The sequence below is a fragment of the Erpetoichthys calabaricus genome, chromosome 3 (genome assembly GCF_900747795.2).
Source record: "Erpetoichthys calabaricus chromosome 3, fErpCal1.3, whole genome shotgun sequence".
NCBI classification, from domain to species: domain Eukaryota; kingdom Metazoa; phylum Chordata; class Cladistia; order Polypteriformes; family Polypteridae; genus Erpetoichthys; species Erpetoichthys calabaricus.
This window is the reverse complement of record NC_041396.2, coordinates 138,133,013-138,152,039: the sequence shown is the minus strand read 5'-3', so window position 1 is coordinate 138,152,039 and position 19,027 is coordinate 138,133,013. Positions and strand designations below refer to the sequence as shown.

Here is a 19,027-nt window from a genome sequence, read left to right as displayed (position 1 = left end):
AAGAATAAACAGGGGGTTAAGTTGGGTGGCCTTGAAACCTCAATGGTGTTAGCTTGTGCCTATCACATCTGAGGATGGGTTATCTATGTGCTATGCACATGTGAGCAGCAAGTTATTAAATTCTAAAATATTAAATCTTCAAGAATGTTTCTTATTTACCTGAATCTGAGCGTGCTGATATTGTAAGTCTTATATCTGCTCTTTCTGGGTCTTTTTCTGATGTACCTATTTGTACAAATATGTTGTATCATGATATTGAGGTAAACCATGTACAGCGAATTAAACCGCATGCTTATAGGGTTAATCCTGTTAAATGTATACTCATGGGTAAAGAAGTCGAATATTTGTTGGAAAATGGTTTTGCTGTTCACAGTAGTAGTCCATGGAGTTCACCATGCATTTTAGTACCTAAGCCAGATGGGACTTACCGGTTTTGTACTGATTGTCAAAAGGTAAATGCAGCGATTTATTCTATTATAAATAATTATTTATTTATTTAAACCTGATTCATTCCCTCTTCCATGAGTGGACGATTGTATTAATAGAGTTAGCTTAGCTCACTATGTGAGTAAATTTGATCTGTTAAAAGGGTATTGGCAGGTGCCTCTGACTCCATGTGCTTCTGAAATTTCTGCATTTGTTACACCCAATTGTTTTCTTCATTTGGAATGAGGAATGCTTCTGCCACATTTCAACGATCAATGACAATTGTACTAGCAGGATTACAATATTGTGAGGCCTGTTTGGATGATCTTGTGGTTTATTCCAAAAGCTGGACAGAACATCTTCAGGCTATTAAAGCCGTTTTTAATCGTCTTGAAAAGGCTAATCTCACTTTGAACTTGGCTAAATATGAATTTGGACAAGCAACAGTTACCTATCTTGGAAAGCAAGTGGGCCATGGAAAGGTACGACCTCTTGATGCAAAGATTACTGCTATTAAAGAGTTCCCAGTGCCTAAAACAAAAAAGAACTGAGGCATTTTCTGGATATGGTTGGATACTATCGCAGTTTTTGTAAAAACTTCTCTACTGTGGTGACACCATTGACTGATTTCTTGAACGCAAAAAGATCTTTTGGATGGAGTAAGGATTGCCAAAATGCTTTTGAAAATGCAAAATCTTTATTAATGACTGCTCTTGTTCTGGCTGCTCCTAACTTTATGTTGCCATTTAAGCTGGACATAGATGCAAGTGCTTGTGGAGCTGGAGCTGTTCTTCTACAGGAAGATGAGAATGGAGTGGAACATCCTATATGCTATTTTTCCAAAAAGTTCAACAAACACCAACTGCAGTATTCAACTATAGAGAAAGAGACTTTGGCTTTGTTGTTGGCCTTACAACATTTTGAAGTTTATTTTGGTTCATCTGTACTCCCTGTAATGGTTTTTACAGATCACAATCCTGTTACCTTTTTTAAACAGTATGTTTAATTCTAATCAGAGATTAATGTGTTGGCCTTTGCTCAAAATTATAATCTAATTATTAAGCATGAATAGGGTAAAGAAAATATAATCGCTAATGCTCTTTCTTGTATTAATATATAGAGATTTATAATTAAAAGAAAAAATGATGTAGAATTTTTTTGTTTTAAGGGTGGGGGTATGTTACGTCTTTTTTTCTAGACTTTTTTTTTTAAAACTCTAATTTGGTGTTTAACTTAATTGAGTCCTTCCCTAATTACCTGCTTAAGTTGCTTATTAATGATTTACCTGGGTTGTGGGTGGGGGGTGCAGGTTTATAAATGAAGTTGCTTTGGGTTTTAGGAGAGAGAGAGAGAGAGAGAGAGAGAGAGAGAGAGAGAGTGTGTGTGTGAGAGGAGAAGGACAGAGCAAAGTATGGAGAGTTAGGGGTTGGATGGTCTGGTTTTTTTTTTTTTTTTTTTTTTTTTTTTATTAAAGACATGTAATTGTAAAATAGCCATGTAAGTGATAGATTTGGATAGTATGTATCCAACTGTAAACTTTGAAGGTAGACAGCTATGTTAGTGTGGTCCTCCTGCCTTGTTTGTTTTATGTAAATTTTCTCCATATTTTTTTTTTCCTTTTATTGATAATAAATGAAATCTGTTTTTATTTAGCTAGTTTAGTTTTTTTTTTTTTTGTGTTTTGTCTACCTCTCTCTCAGTTGTGTGCGGCCTATTTATATATCCCTAGACTTTTTGGTAGCCCGTAACACATACACACACACACAAGCAGGATGGACATTGGAACATTGGATGGGTATTGGAACATAAGATGCAGTGTACCTTATTGAATCATTTAATGCGATTTGTGCCATGTTTTCTTACAGAAAAACATACAAAGTACAGAGAATAACATGAGAATTAATCCCAAATCTGTTCTATAAGCGGAATTAATGAGTTTCATTTTTGTGTTACACTAACATTGTAGACAGACAACTACTGCATGATGAGTGAGATTTATCCTTGCCATTATGCTATGTTTACACACTGATACTTAAACACATTGCGTTGTATAGTGGAACATCCAGAGCAAGACTCTGCATAGATAGATAGATAGATAGATAGATAGATAGATAGATAGATAGATACTTTATTAATCCCAATGGGAAATTCATGCAGTGCTGTCTGCTAATTCAAGTCTGCCCATGAAATGTAAGAGGCTGTCGAGGTATAGGTTAAAGTAGGGGGCAGAATGTTAGTGGGTCAACCCTGTCCCTGTCAACAAACACACTTGCTGTCAAACTTTTTCAGTTACCTATGGAGGAATATCCTGCCTGAAATAGCACAGTGCAGTTATTGCCCGTGCCTGAGCGGCTAAAGAGCAGCTGATACAGTGTGGATTCGCTTGATTCCTCATACCCCACTCAGACTCCCCCAAAGCAGACATGGTATTTTCATTAACAATTGTATATTGCCTTATGTATGTAGCCTCCATTATAATCTTCATTAGCCTGTATTATACCATAACCAATAAAACCTAGGCAATGCTAGTGCCATTTGATTGTGCTGTAGTTAGGATATAGCAGGTTGGATAATGGATGGATGAATAATATTTCCTTCCATTTGGGCATAAGGTTAAGATAGTTGCATTTCCTTTATATTTGCATTTATTTGCTTGGCAAACACTTTCATACAAAGCACCTTACAAAGGAATTAAACATAATCAAGTAACATTAGTCAGATAGTTGCATTTCCTTTATATTTGCATTTATTTGCTTGGCAAACACTTTCATCCAAAGCACCTTACAAAGGAATTAAACATAATCAAGTAACATTAGTCTAAGGACTATTTTGAACAAGTGTAGCAGGACCAGTTACAAAAGTTGATCAACACAAGTGAAGAGCTATAAAGCTAGTATAGCAGAAAACATATCCACAGAGCAAAAAATATTAAGTTTGATAAATTTCCATAGAACAATCGTAATATTGTCACATGTACAGAGTACAGTGAAATTCTTCCTAGCATGTGCAACCAACCTGCAAAACATTCTCCACTCTTACGCACTATGATAGACAACAATGTATTTAAACAAATGACTTCATTTTATATAACAAGTAAATTTTTATAAGAATGTAAAGTTTGAAAAGGACTCAATTTGTGTTTTTATGCTTTCAGAAATGAGTATATATGCATTTGCCATGCAAAATTGTGTTCTAGAGTAAAGCAATTTCTATAAATTTGAAAAATGCCTAGTCAGCCCTAGTGTTTTTTAATGTATCTTATGGGACACGGAGCACCCAGAAAATAAAAGCATAAAACTTACCAAATGCCTCCTCTTTGAAGTGGCAAAAATTTTAGCATAAGGAAACATGCCTACTGTGTTTCCAACACACTTTTATGGCAACAATAGGAATCTGGAAATAATTACTGTTTCTGATACTGTTTTTCCTGAAGTTTAGGATATATTTTTTGTTTGCTTGTGTGATAGAAGTACCTTTCCTTGGAGGAGTTCTGTCATAAATATGGAATCAAATCAACACCAAGCACGTGGCACAAACAATTTACTACAATTTAGCCCACGCCCTGGTGGGTAAAAGGTTATGGCAGAATGAAATAAGCACTCATGTAGTGCATACAGCTGGTCTTCTTTTAAAATGACTAAATCTTATAATTATGGTGTTTTTTTGTTTGAAAATGACTTGTACAAGCTATTTTACGATTTGTGTGTAATATCAAAATGCGGATCAACACCAGACAACTTTCTTGGCATGAAAAATGGCCATTATTTTCTGACTACATATTTTTAAAAATATACAGAGAATGCTCAACTTTTTTAACATAATTTTGTGTGGCAAATGAATATGTTTGTGAGGAAAAAATGTCAACTTGGAAAATACCAAATTTAAAAAGATCATTGATTATGTCGATGAAATCTACTCTTTGAGTGGTTCCAGTTCATTTTTCCATAGTTAAAGTCGCCCATTATAATAACATACCCCATTACAATTGAACAATATAATAAAGTTGATTAACAGTACTGTTATTTGCATTGAGGTTCTATAAAGCACATTTAATATTGCCTTGGACCATTTATCCATCACCAAAAACACAATAATTAGTATGTGAGTAGAACAAATACTAATTGGCTACCATAAAATTGCTACTTTAAAGATGTATTTTATTTTTATGTTAATATAAATACAACATATGATTGGGTTTATTCATTAACACTGCTTTCAGTATGTTTACTCTCCACCTGCAATATCTTTCTATATATGTAAATCATAATACAGTGACTGAGACACAAATCATCCTGATCAAACCAACAATATTTTTCATACAATTGTATTACAAATCAAACAAATCAATCATCAGAATCTATTTTTAGTCTATATAAATAAAAAAGGACCATCCAGTAGGAAAACATCTATATTACTTGTGTACTTGGTGATTATAATATAAAAATTATATATAACTTTCTAATTTGTGAATGTAGTACTAGGGTGTTGTACCGTGTTAGCCATTATGAATGTAGAGAAAAGCCAAGCAAAATGACACCTTTTATTGGCTAACTAGAAAGATTACAATATGCAAGCTTTCGAGGCAACTCAGGCCCCTTCTTCAGGCAAGATGTAATTTGTGAATGAAAAAACATACATGAAGTCATAACTACACTACAAGGTGTTTTAAATTACTTTAGATAACATTGGGCAATGGTTTAACAGACACTGTTAACTTGATCATAAATCTAAATATATGTTAGGAAGCTACCCTTAGTTTTTCTTAACTCTAAAAAGATGGGGAAAATCAGCATTTTTTTTTCTTTTTTAATCTGCAACATTTGAGATATCTCATTTACTGAAATAATGTAAGCCCTCAGCTGTTTTTTTTCCTAAAATACATCTTATTACCTGTTTTAATCAAAAAAAGTTTTGTTATGTATTTGTATTAAAATAATAATACTTTGATAAAACATATCAGAAAAACCCTCTGGTATTATGTTTACAGCCCACCGATTTCTCAACCACCAGTGGCCCTGTAGGCTTTCAGTTAACATTTTAGGTTAAGCAATCCCTCAACTATTTGAAATGCTGATCCCTAGAATCTGCCTGTATCTGAAATTCTTCTGAAGGGATCTTACACCATCATTCTTGTTAACAAAACTAAACTGCAGTTTCAAATATTATTGCATCATTAGCCATAAATGCTTGGGTTCAGAAATCGTTATCATAAAAGTAAAGGCTAGCGATTTGTCAGTAATAACTTTTAACTTTAAAAGACTAAATGTATGCCTTTAAATGTATGTCTCCCATTTTCAAGAATGTAGTTACTACCTGAGTATTCCGTGGCAGGTTGAGTCCTGATCACTGATTGAGTCCAGGTACAGTTTTTGAAATATAGTTTAGAAGAAAAATGTCATTATCATGAAATAAATATTTGCCTTCCAAAACCAAGGTACAACGAAGAAGCTTTTGTATTTCACCTGGCTTTTTCTAACAATTTTTCATGTTAATGCTATGTTATAGCTGAACTTTCAACAATGTTGCGCAACAATAGACGCTGTTTAGTTCTTTTTTTTTTTTGTCCTCTTCGTTCTGCAATAATTTTCAGCTTTTACTTAAGAAATGATTATGATTCTTTAGTAAAGAATAACCCTTCATTGTCCAGGGCCATATCTGTAAGATAGCATAAAAAAATCACCACTGGACAATTTTCAGTATTTTGTTTGTATTTAAAATATGCAGCAGTTTGGTGTAAAAATGCTAGTGTTTCATGGTCTTTTTTTTATTGTTTTATTAATTGATACTTTTTGACAGTATTGACATTGTTGCTTACAACACTGGCATTATGTTGTATTGTATCCTTTGTTCATAAGCAGAACAGTATAAAGATACCCTGGACAAATGAAAGAAATCCGAGTGATAAATACACTGTCAGCAAATGTTAGGAGGGCTTAATTTAAATTCTTCACTTCTAATTGTGCTACTTTATGTATTCAGTGTTTTGTTTTTTTTTTATTCACCTAGGTGTTCCTTGCACAGACACAGCTCATGGTACATTGTCAGTGCCCTCAAAACGGCCTTGTGAATCAGGTAGGCTTTTCTCTCTTTTTTGTTTATGTTGACCACTAGGCGATGTTACAGAAAACTAAACCTCAGACATAGCCTCATAAACACAAGTCCTGGTATAAATTAAAGGTTTATTTATACAATATACCTTTCACAAAGTCTTCAACAGTGACATAAACCAAGCACAATTCTTCTCCTTCTCTTTTTCCTTTCTCTTTCCACTCCTCCAAGCAAGCTTTCTCCTTCTTCCACCCAACTCCACCTTACCTGGATAAGGTCATGCAGTCTCTATTATCTTGGACCCAGGAGTATTTCCAGTGCTAAGACACACCCTGATCCAGGTCCATCAGAAGTCCCAAAAATTACACATTGTGAGTCCAGTCAGCTCCCCCTGTCTGCCCCTGTGAGCCCCAACAGTTACAGTGCCCAGCATGCCCTGCAGATATATGTGTAAGAGTTCTAACCAAAAGAGGCTTCCATCTACCGTACTGGAGAAGAAAATATTCATCTGTGCTTCTTTCCTCCTGGTTAGGTAAGGATCCTTATTCAGTCCTTGCCAGAATAGCAGTTTCTGCATGCTGTCCATTACACAGTTGAAATGCAGTAGTTTTTTTTTTTTTTTAACTCACTGTTTTTAAATATAGTGATGTTCACTGAAAGGCTTAAAAATTCTGAAGTAAATGGATTTGATATGGATTCTCCGATCAATCCACTGCCAATCGAAATCAGCTGATTTTCCCTAAAAAAAATACTTTGAACGGTGATCTGCAAATATCCAATATTTTCAGCCTCTGCTTTTGTAAGCTTTATGGTAATATAGTTACAGTGCTCTTTTACACAAGGTATTATAGTAGATGAACCTGCAGAAGTCTTTTTTTTTTTTTTGCAGCAAACTTCCTACATTGTGGAAGCTTGTTTTGTCAATGAACAAAAGGTGACTGGTATTAGCCTTTACCTTTAGAAAGTGGAGTAATAAACTGAAGAAATAATAATCGATAGAAATCATCCTTTACAACTAGACAAACAGCAAGAAAAGCTACTTTAAGGAATTCAGACCTTTATATTATCCATTAAATTAAAACAGACACCGCTTGAGTTTGGACAGTTAGCTTGTTTAAAATGCAGCAGCTTACACTTTTAATTGGCTAAAGACAAATCTGAAATTGCTGCTTAGTAAACAATAGGCCTTTTTTAAAGAGTTGTACTGTGTTTATTGTTGCAGTGTGTCATACAGCTTAAGTTTTGGTAAGAGACAAATACTACACAATTTTAATGATAATCCATATTTATAATTAATACCTCAACAATTACAAATGTCTAGTTGATACACTGAAGAAGAAAACACACTTGTATAAATGGAGTAAATATATATTTTACCAGCAAAAAGCTGTAGTACCATTAATAATTTAAAATGATTACAACATACAAGTGCTAGTATTTACATTTAAACAGTGTTTATATATATATATATATATATATATATATATATATATATATATATATATATATATATCACGGCATTCGTAGTCTGAATCACAATCTGATTGTATGGGTGGTTACCTACCAGGTAACACTTGTGGTTGGTCAGCAAGTCGGCTAACATCCGCCACGATGCCCTCAGTTATGAGAAGCAGATCATAGTATGGTTGAAATAGTTTACTGTCAAATAATGCAAAGACAGTTTAAAGGGTTCTGCGTTCAGTGCTGATGTATTAAAGTTTAAAAGGTGTCATTACTTCATTTTAGTGGGTTGTACAGCTTGAATTTATTGTTTTAAAGTTTAATCGGAGCAATATATAGAAATATTAGATGTTGGGTATTTCTGCCATTTTGTGTTGACAAGTGAACTAATGTACACAGTTGAAACAAACATTTGTAGCTTAGCAAAGCTTTTCAAGGCCAGTCTTATAGGTGGCACTAATTCATTGCCATAGCTTTTTCTCAGTGTCCACTAACAAAATTTGTGACTAAAATATACAATATGGTTTGTTGATGTGCACTACAAACTTCAGCACATCAGCTTGCATTGAATTAAGGTATGGAAACACAAGATGCAGAGGTAAATCAGGTGGCCAGGTAAATTGTGTTATGGCAGAATTCTTGGAAACACAAGGAAGGTAAAAACACATTCAACCAAATACAACATTGAAGTAAAACTATATACAGTACATTGCTTTAAACAGTGATGGCAGCTCAACATCAGCGCAAGCAAAGAATATGATAAAGGCATGGACGAGCTTCATCTGCAAAAACATATGGCTGCACAGTTGTTGATAATTAAGGACTTTATTTTAAGCGCTGGAACCATCATGTTGCTATATCACAGAGATACGGGTGTTTCAGCTATACAAAATAGTTGCAAAGACATCTTTGAATGGAGCTGAAAGATCTGTAACCTGTGATATATTTACATCAAAAGAAACTCTGTCACATAATAGTTCACTTTATTTTAGCTGAATGTGAATTGACATGGAACATAAATGTGAACTGTCTTATTGTTAATTGTTTACTGAATAATGCTGAAGAATTTAATATTTGTGGCAAACATTTGGTCATTAGTATTGACAATGCCTTAGATGTGAATGGTACTGTGCAGGTGGTTGACGTTCGCCATATTACATGCTTAGTACACAGCTTAATGATAGTAACTCAACATCCTCATGTTTTCCTTTAGATAGAGCTCTAGTATGATCACCATCATACAACAAAATTAAATTAAGGCTGTCATTAGAAACAGTGCAGTTAATAATAAATATTAATAATAAATATTAATATTAATGTCAATAAGAGAAATTGTAGTACATTAGCACCCAATAATCAACGCAGCATATACGTTATTGTAGTAAAACATAAATTACATCCAGGACAAAATGTAAACAGAATGTTTAGTACACAAGAAAATGTTTTACACAATACAAAAAGAATCTTCCTAACCTTGCTGTATTGCCCAATATAGTTATAAACAACACAATTTTAGTTGATACTTTAATTTACCTACAGAACCATTCAGAGAGAGAGAAAATACAAACAGTACAACTGAAATGAAAGCCAATCTAATAAAAATGAGAAGGAATCTGTATTCTAAGCAACATGGACGTTCATATGCAGATCAACTAGTTCAGCCCCTAAAGTCAATGAAAGTGGCCATACACACTGTCTTGAAAAGTTAATCTCATGAACTCACACACCTCTCCATGCACAGCTACATCATAATGTGTGAAAACCTAGTTACCGTAGTTCTCCTCTTAATAAAAAAAAAATAGCAATATGATTTACAGTAGATGTAATGTGAACAAAAGTGTCACCACATGCCTTGTTTCACTATGCAGTTACACAACTTATGTCACAGCTGCTTCTGCCTGAAGATGAGAAACAGGAGTTTTATTCCCAGTTCACTTTCAAAGCAGCAGAAATTTAAGATTGGAAGTTTCAAGTGAACTACATATTTACTTGTGATAAGCTCATTAAGCACCTAGTTTTAAAAAAAATTGAAATGCAGAAATACTGTGTAATTAGTGCTGACTTTCATTTGACATTTAATTATTTTTCAGTTATATTAATTTGTGGTAAACCAACACAGTTGATGTAATTCACTGTTTCCTGTAGCAGAAAACAATCACTTGCCCATCTCTACAAGAAAGAGAATATCTAATGCTTTAGCATATTTTACTTGGGGGCTTGCTTTGGTTCTTGTCAGATTACACCACGATTGGCACATGATGATGCAGAACAAAAGGTAAAGAATTACTTGGTCGCATCCACATTGCCACTCTCTGAAGCGCCATTAAGTTGATGCAGTATGCATGATGTGGCATATATAGAGAGAAAAGCGATACTGTGATCACACAAAGAAGTGCATTCACAACTGAGCATGCTAACCAGCTACTGTTTTTGAACAAAGACCTTGATTTGAACTACTTGAACTGCATTTATCCAGCCAGCATTAGCATATAAACTCTGTGTTTTAAAATCTGTGCCTAGTTTGTTACATTTTATTTTCAAATTTCTGAAACTTACTCTGTTGCTTTTTGCATATGATTTAAATTGGTATGTTTAATAAAATGTTTGCAATAATGCTTACATTAAGCACATTAGAAATTAAAATGCAGTAAATTAAATCTAGCTCCTGCATTTTCTAAATATGCATGTTTCATTAATTTTATTAGTAAGCAGATATTAGGGGGAGAGAGAGGTTAGGAGCATGTGCTGATTACAGCACGTTGTCACACGCACCACACATGACGAACCACCCTGATTGGGACCCAAGTGAATCCGTGTCATGAATGACACCACACAGTGGGTGGTTTTTTTTTTGAACAGTGGCTTGCAGGTATGGATGCATGTTAACATCATAGCCAGAACAAAGCAATTGCAGATTAAGGGCCTTGCTCAAGGGCCCAACAGAGTACAGTCAGTTCTGGTGTTTATGGAATTCAAACCATCAACCTTCCGATTGCTGGCACAGATCCCTAGCCTCAGAGCCCCCAGTCTGCCCAGATATTAGCTTTAAACATATTATTGTAAATGTTTTGGACAATATATCAAATTTGTGAGAAATATAACGTCCAGTCCTTGTAGTTAGCTATGATACTATATAGCTCCAGAGACCTGGGTTTAGGTCCTGGTGTTTTCTTTGTTCATACTTTTATTTCAGGATTTGCATGCAAAATGTTATTGTGTCCTTGCCTTTTCATAGAGGAAATGTCAATTTAAATGGAAAAAATCCTTCTAACGCACACACCATATATAATTGTTGCTTTGAAGCGACTATACCTTACTTTTGGAGATATTATCCCTGTGTGATATGTATTAAAAAAAAAAATAAAATGAAACAAAAACTTCAGGTTGGCAAATACTCAGGGAGAATATACATCTGGGGACAACTCCTTAAAACCTTTATAATGAATAGCTGAGAAATCCACCACTGCAAAGGCTATACCCATGGGGCTTCCTCCTAAAATAACCCGTCCCCAATTCCTCCAGCCTGTACACTATTTAAACTGCTGGTGTTTCAAGAATAGAGCAAATTATACTTAACAGAAGATATGACACTGAAAGAAAATAAAAAGTTAAAATTGTTGATTAATGATTAATTGATTTGTACATTGTAGTGTGTGCTATGGCAGAGGAAACAGTCACACATACACAACCGCAGCTACTTGGCTCCACACATTTGAGAAGCTGTTCTGTCTGTTCTATCTTTCTGTCATTGTTACTATTACATCACTGTATGGCATAACAACAGCAAGTAAAGTTTAGATAAGCATTGTGGTCTATGGATATATTAGATGTTAAAATGCTGTGGCTATATTCCGGCTTGCTTACATTTCCATTTATACTGTAATGTTAACTTACTTTAATTATTCATTTATATGTACATCCACGAAGGTGGGTGTTGTGTAGCTTTGTCCTTGTATCTACAGGTGTTCAATCAGGTGTTTTGAGTACTGAAATCTGCATCCAGATGGCAGTTCTTTCCACTGTATTTGACAGGGCACGACACATCCTTTACTCGAATACATATTTTGCAATTTCATAATTTCAAGAGTTGCCAGTTCTTTCACCCTTACGTTGACTCCTACACTGTTGTTGTAGATGAACAACAGAACGCACAAACAACCTACCACAACGTATCTTTCACTTTTACCAATAATTTCTTTGAATACAAATGTATATTCTGTTACATAAAGGTTTTTTCCCTTAACAGATTGTTTATTCGAAACATATGCAGTGTGCTCTCCGCACACGCAATATACATTTATATACAGTAATCCCTCCTCCATCGCGGGGGTTGCGTTCCAGAGCCACCCGCGAAATAAGAAAATCCGCGAAGTAGAAACCATATGTTTATATGGTTATTTTTATATTGTCATGCTTGGGTCACAGATTTGTGCAGAAACACAGGAGGTTGTAGAGAGACAGGAACGTTATTCAAACACTGCAAACAAACATTTGTCTCTTTTTCAAAAGTTTAAACTGTGCTCCATGACAAGACAGAGATGATAGTTCCATCTCACAATTAAAAGAATGCAAACATATTTTCCTCTTCAAAGGAGTGCCCGTCAGGAGCAGAGTCTGTCAGAAAGACAGAGAGTAAAGCAAACAAATCAATAGGGCTGTTTGCTTTTAAGTATGCGAAGCACCGCGGCACAAAGCTGTTGAAGGCGGCAGCTCACACCCCCTCCGTCAGGAGAAGAGAAATAAAGAGAGAGAGAGAGAGAGAGCCAGAGTAAAACAAAGTCAAAAATCAATACGTGCCCTTTGAGCTTTTAAGTATGCGAAGCACTGTGCAGCATGTCCTTCAGGAAGCAGCTGCACACAGAAGGTAGAAACGTCCCTATCGTCTAGGTGTGCGAACAGCCCCCCTGCTCACACCCCCCTAACGTCAGCGCAAGAGAGAGAGAGAGAGAGAAAGTAAGTTGGGTAGCTTCTCAGCCATCTGCCAATAGCGTCCCTTGTATGAAATCAACTGGGCAAACCAACTGAGGAAGTATGTACCAGAAATTAAAAGACCCATTGTCCGCAGAAACCCGCGAAGCAGCGAAAAATCCGCGATATATATTTAAATATGCTTACATATAAAATCCGGGATGGAGTGAAGCTGCGAAAGGCGAAGCGCGATATAGCGAGGGATCACTGTATTAAACAGATCTTGTTTGGAGACTTTTTGGCTATACTGTAGACTGTTTATCATAATCAGAAGCTTACTCTCTGTCGGACCATGTTAACAAGTGCACATCTGGCCTTTGCAGTTCTAAATCATTGCCCCTAGTCTGACATCTGCCTTCTTGTGGTCTTGTATCAGTTTAGAAATGTGAAGATCAGTGACCAGTCTACTTTCTCCCACCCAGTTTTAAGCAAACTTTACTTACTGTTATATTCACACATACATATTATATAGGTCTGGCTCAGTAAGCCTACTCCCAACCCTAAAAAAAAAAAAAAAAAAAAAAAAAAAAAAAGTTTTTTAAAATGCTCGAATAGCACTGATTTATAAGTAGTTATTGAAATACTCATTTAGACACAGCCATCCCCAGTATCCAAAAAGGAAAGTTTTTGGTTAATTATTTCTTTATAATTCAAAATAAAAAGCAGTATTAGTTTTATATACAAATAAACACGGTGATCTTCATTTGCTTTATTTATTGTAATTAATGAACATATCTATTGTAGGAAGTTAGCCGTGTCTCGTAATTTTTCTACATTAAAGAAGTTTTTTTAGGTATTCAATGGTAATATAAATAGTTATACTTTAAAGATTCATGGTCCCCTGGTAACAAAAATTAAAGGAATACCAAAGTGCAGCTGCGATTATCAGTCATTTTTGAAGAGCAGAATAGGCTACAATCATGTGTATACCTTGTTTTGAGAATTTTTAAATTTGATGATGCATGCAAGAATTTAAGACAGGCCCACTTTGTGTATGTCTTGATATTATAGCTGATGCAACATACAATCAGAATGACCAAGATTGGACAAAAGGTAAACTGTCCTCAGACCAGAAGATTAGCTTCTGTAGTAGTTTCTTCAAATCTTGTTGTTTATACTTCATGTTGAACTTTTTTCTCTGTTTAATCATAGTTCTGTTCTTAAAAATCAGATAAATATTTTTACTGCTTCTAAATCAGCTATAGTGGTAAAAAGCAGTGAAGACAGTGCCGTGAAATTTGTCAATTTTTATTCAGCATGACCTAAACAGAAACACTGATGCAAACAGTCTAGCGCTCTGCAGTATGTTCATTTCCTGAGTTGGTATTTATGAACAAAAGAAAAGCTCATTCTTTCAAATTTAATGTGTTCTTTTCTTATAATATATTGTATTGAACTCTTAGCCTTTAATATAGGTGTGTATTTATTGTGGCCGTCCATCAAAAAGTAAATTCAATTTCTCCAGCTGATTCAGAATTAAGGAATGTCTGCATTTCTGGATTTTAACATATTAATGCTTTTAATTTAATTGTTTGTCAACCCTAACCTTTTTGATTAATTTCTTCTCCTCTTGGTAGTTTTATAGTTTAATTTTACCCTCTTTGTCCATTCTCTTGCAATGTGAATAAAGATTTAGGCAATATATTGCTATGAAACAAAAAGATTTGCAGCTTGTGCATGCTAAAACATAACATTTGTTTAGTGAATTAAAACTGCTGAATTATTAAATCTGAGGCATCTTCAAGCTAATCACAAAGTAGCATGACAGGGAAATTGCAATAAATATCCCTTTACACTAAAAAAAGGGAGCTGAAGATGAGATACTAGAAAGCAATTTTAATTTCTTTCATCTTTTAATATGTTTATATTAACTTCTTGGAGTTCAGTATATGTCTATATATAAAGTTAAAATCTGTCTTCAATCAACAGCTCCTGAATATTATTTGCTGTGCTTCAGAATGGACTGTTCAAAGCACACTCCCCGTTATATATCCCGTTATTCAGCATGATTACGTTAAGAGCAGACAGTGCCTTGTGTGGGGCCAGGGGAAGAAAATGCAGAGCTGTTCATTACATCTTCTTACCCTGCAGCACTTTCTAGGCTACAGTTGGGTTAATGAAAGATCTGGCTTTCTGTAATGGACTGTTGCTGGGCTATCAAAGCACACTTAGATGAGGAGACTCCTCTACAGGCAGCTCATGCCAGAGACCAATAGATTATAGTAGAGGGAAGAAGCTGTCTGATTGGATCTATGAGCTAAACTGTTAAAGGTAAAAAAGCAAAACAGTCATCTGTGGTAAAGGCATAGCTTTGGTATAGGGAGGAGGAATAATTTGTTGTAAAGAAAACGGTCGAAAATTCAAGTAATGGTCCCCGTAAGTAATATGAAAGGAATGTGGAGACCACAGGGAAGAAGAACAAGGGCTGCAAATGTATAAACAAATTACCAAAAAAAAATTCTTCACAGAAAGATGCTTTATATCACACCTGTTTTCATTGACAATAAAAATGTGCAAGTTCCTTTATATCTAAATGGTGAAAATCTTCCATAAGCATAAGAAAAAAGTAAAATAGTTTCAGCAAGGTGTGGAAATGGTTTGTAACACATTCTTATCTTATTTTAAAACAAATTAGTACATGTACACTACCTTTATAAGACCTTTTTTTTTTTGGTAAATTTATCCTTGCATTTTCTGTGTTACCATGCAGTGACTCTTAACAATTCTTCTTCTGTTTCTTCCTTCTCTTCACCTTTTCACACTTTGCATGGAGTTGATGTGCTTGATCATTCTCCTTCCTGCATCTCAGTTGTGCTCCTCCTCCCCATTCACACCCTTTTCCTTCATATCTTCTTTCACTTTCTCAATCCACTGCCACTTTGGCCTCCCTTGCTTTCTCTCTCCCTGTACTTCCATTCCCACCCCTCTTTTGCCCAGAAATTCTCTCTCCTCCTCATATAGCAATATATATATATAGCAAAATATATATATATATATATATATATATATATATATATATATATATATATATATATATATAGCAATATATATATCACTTTTGTTGTAACTCTGTCTTTTTTCTTATTATGTCATTTCTGACTTAGAACAGTTATTAATCAGACCAATAGAGCTGATTCTTGGTTGTGAAATGTGATCAGAATATGCATACTTATGAAAATAAAAAGATGTTTTCAACAATGTTTATCATAAACAAGTTAATATGTAATGAGACAGATTACTAGAAACATTGAGCAGTTAAATTCTGCTGTTCAAGTCAGTAGGTCTGAGTAAAAGCTTTAGTGAGTCCAAATAGTTTAGGTGACATTTTTTGCAGCCTGCACTTAGATATATTGTATTTGTCTTGGAGCATACCTCTGCGTGCTTTTGTAAAAATAAATAAATAAATAATTTAATTAATTTTGCTGCCTTGTTACTGTCATTTATAAATGGCTGCATGTCTATACACACTTTTCTCAACTCATTTATATCCTTTAAACAGCTTTTCTTATTTTTTTCTTTTATTTTTAATTTTTCAACTTGAGTCTATGTTGATTACATGTCCATTTACTCAAGTCTCCCTCTGATCCTGTTGTTTTCTGCCACACTTTTATACCTAGCATTCTTCTTACATAGATACTGTGTGGTGTAGCAGGTCCACAGCTCATGTTAACAAGGCCACTTTTTAAATAATCACCGCACTCACAGCTTACCGAGGGGGCATGGTGTGTGTGTGTGTGTCCACGGCCGAGATGTTCCCGGGGGAATTTGTGATGCGGGCGATCCTCGCTTAAGTGCACAGGTGAGGAGTCATCCGCATCCGTAATTGTTCCCAGGAGCTGCTAATTGCCACATCTGAGCCACGTCCCTGTGATAAATAGAAGCGCGAGGCGGCTAGGGAGGGTAAGAAAGGAAAGTGAAGGAACGGAGGTTGCAGAAGAGGGAGGCAGGAAGCAGGGAGAGGAAAGCCAGCGCAATGCGAGAGAGAGAGAGAGCGAGCGCTCGCAGGCAGCTGGATAGTGAGCCCCAGCGGGGTGTTTGGACAACACCTAGGGCAGTTGGTAGTGGTCGCTCCCGCTGATGATTGTGAGGAGCATGAGTGACCGGAAGAAAGATGGCTCGCCGCGTGAGCATCTTGGCCGTTGAGGGAACCCAAGTCTCGGTCTGGAGAGAGCTGAAACGAAGCCAGGGATTGGGAAGCCTCCAGATCAGAAGGTAGAGAGGTTGACAGCTGCAGGTAGGGTGGCTCCCCTGATTCATAGCCTGGAAGGGAGAAGCAGGGGAGTCACCAGTAAAAGAAAGGCACCGGGCTTTGTTTTAAAGGACCGCTTCCAGCCGTTGTTTTAACCTCACTTTTAAAGGATTTATTTATCGATTTTTTTTTTTTTTTTTTTTTTAACCTCCACTTTTCAATTATTTTAATGGATTATTTATTTAAAGATTTTTGATGCACTGCACTTTAATTTGGACACTTTGTTTTGTTTGTTGATTTTAAATAAAAGCACTTGGCACTTTTGCACCATCCCCTTGCTTTGTTATGCCTCACTGTCTAGCTCATCGGTGACATTACCGACGGTGTTGGGTTCAGAGCTCCCAGAATCTGAATGGGAGCATGGAGCGAACCCGCATCGTCACATACTGATCAAAGTTTTTTGGTTATGAATTATTGGTTTTGTTTTAATTCCAACAAATTAATCTATTAATATAGAATTAAGGTTGAATTAATAAGCTATTAACAATAGCATTAACACACACAGTTAAGTTTTGATCTTAAATATTACTTATTCCGAAAATTTTTAAGATATGCAGAACATCTGATAAAGGGCATTATGTCAAAAAATTATGATAAAAATTGCTTTACAAATTTACAGATTGGTCTTAGGTACTCCATAATTATACTGAATGGTAATTTGTAGCTGCAGCATGAAGGCATCTTGGAGGTAAAACTGAAGAAGTAAATACACAATAAATGAAAATGTGTGGAAATGGTTATGTGGTATATTAAGTAACTAGCAAAATACCCACGCTTCGCAGCGGAGAAGTAGTGTGTTAAAGAGGTTATGTAAACATATATATGCATAAACATATATACATATATACACATATCTACATATACATATATATATATATATATATACACATATCAACATACATAGACACATACATACATACATATATACATATATATATATGTATGTATGTATATATATATAATATATATATATGTGTGTGATATATACACACACATACACATATATATATATATATATTCATATACACACACACATACATACATACACACATACATACATTTATACACACACACACACATACAGACACATATATATATATATATATATATATATATATATATATATATATATATATATATATATATACATATTTACATATATATATATATATAGATATACATATTTACATATATATACACATAGATATACATATCTATCTATCTCTCTATATTTGTATGTATGTAGATATGTGTATATATATGTGTATATCTCTCTCTCTCTCTCTCTTTCTCTCTCTCTATATATATATATAGCAAAATACCTTCGCTTCGCAGCGGAGAAGTAGTGTGTTACAGAGGTTATGAAAAAGAAAAGGAAACACTTTAAAAATAACGTTACATGATTGTCAATGTAATTGTGTTGTCATTGTTATGGGTGTTGCTGTCATATATATATATATATATATATATGTATATATATATGTGTATATATATATATGTATATATGTATATATATATATATATATATGTATATATGTATATATATATGTATATATGTATATATATATGTATATATGTATATATATATGTATATATGTATATATATATGTATATATATATGTATATATGTATATATATGTATATATGTATATATATATGTATATATATATGTATATATGTATATATATGTATATATGTATATATATATATATATGTATATATATGTATATATGTATATATATCTATATATATATATAAAAATGGAATGGGTGGGTCGTCGGGTGGGCCTTTTTTTCATTCCGTTGAAAGACACGCCCTACTCACTGGACAGTTAAAAACACCAATCAAACTAACGATGACATCAAGTATTACCCA

The 19,027-nt window shown here is 34.5% G+C and overlaps 1 protein-coding gene across 1 annotated transcript in view; it reads left to right on the top strand.

Annotated features, from left to right (window-relative positions):
- The window catches only part of zfand3 (zinc finger, AN1-type domain 3), a 294,042-nt gene that overhangs the window by 214,590 nt on the left and 60,425 nt on the right, over window positions 1-19,027 (top strand). The window contains exon 4 of the mRNA XM_028797375.2: window positions 6,433-6,498. Coding sequence (XP_028653208.1) covers window positions 6,433-6,498 — 66 coding nt within the window. The remainder of the gene's footprint in view (window positions 1-6,432; window positions 6,499-19,027) is intronic.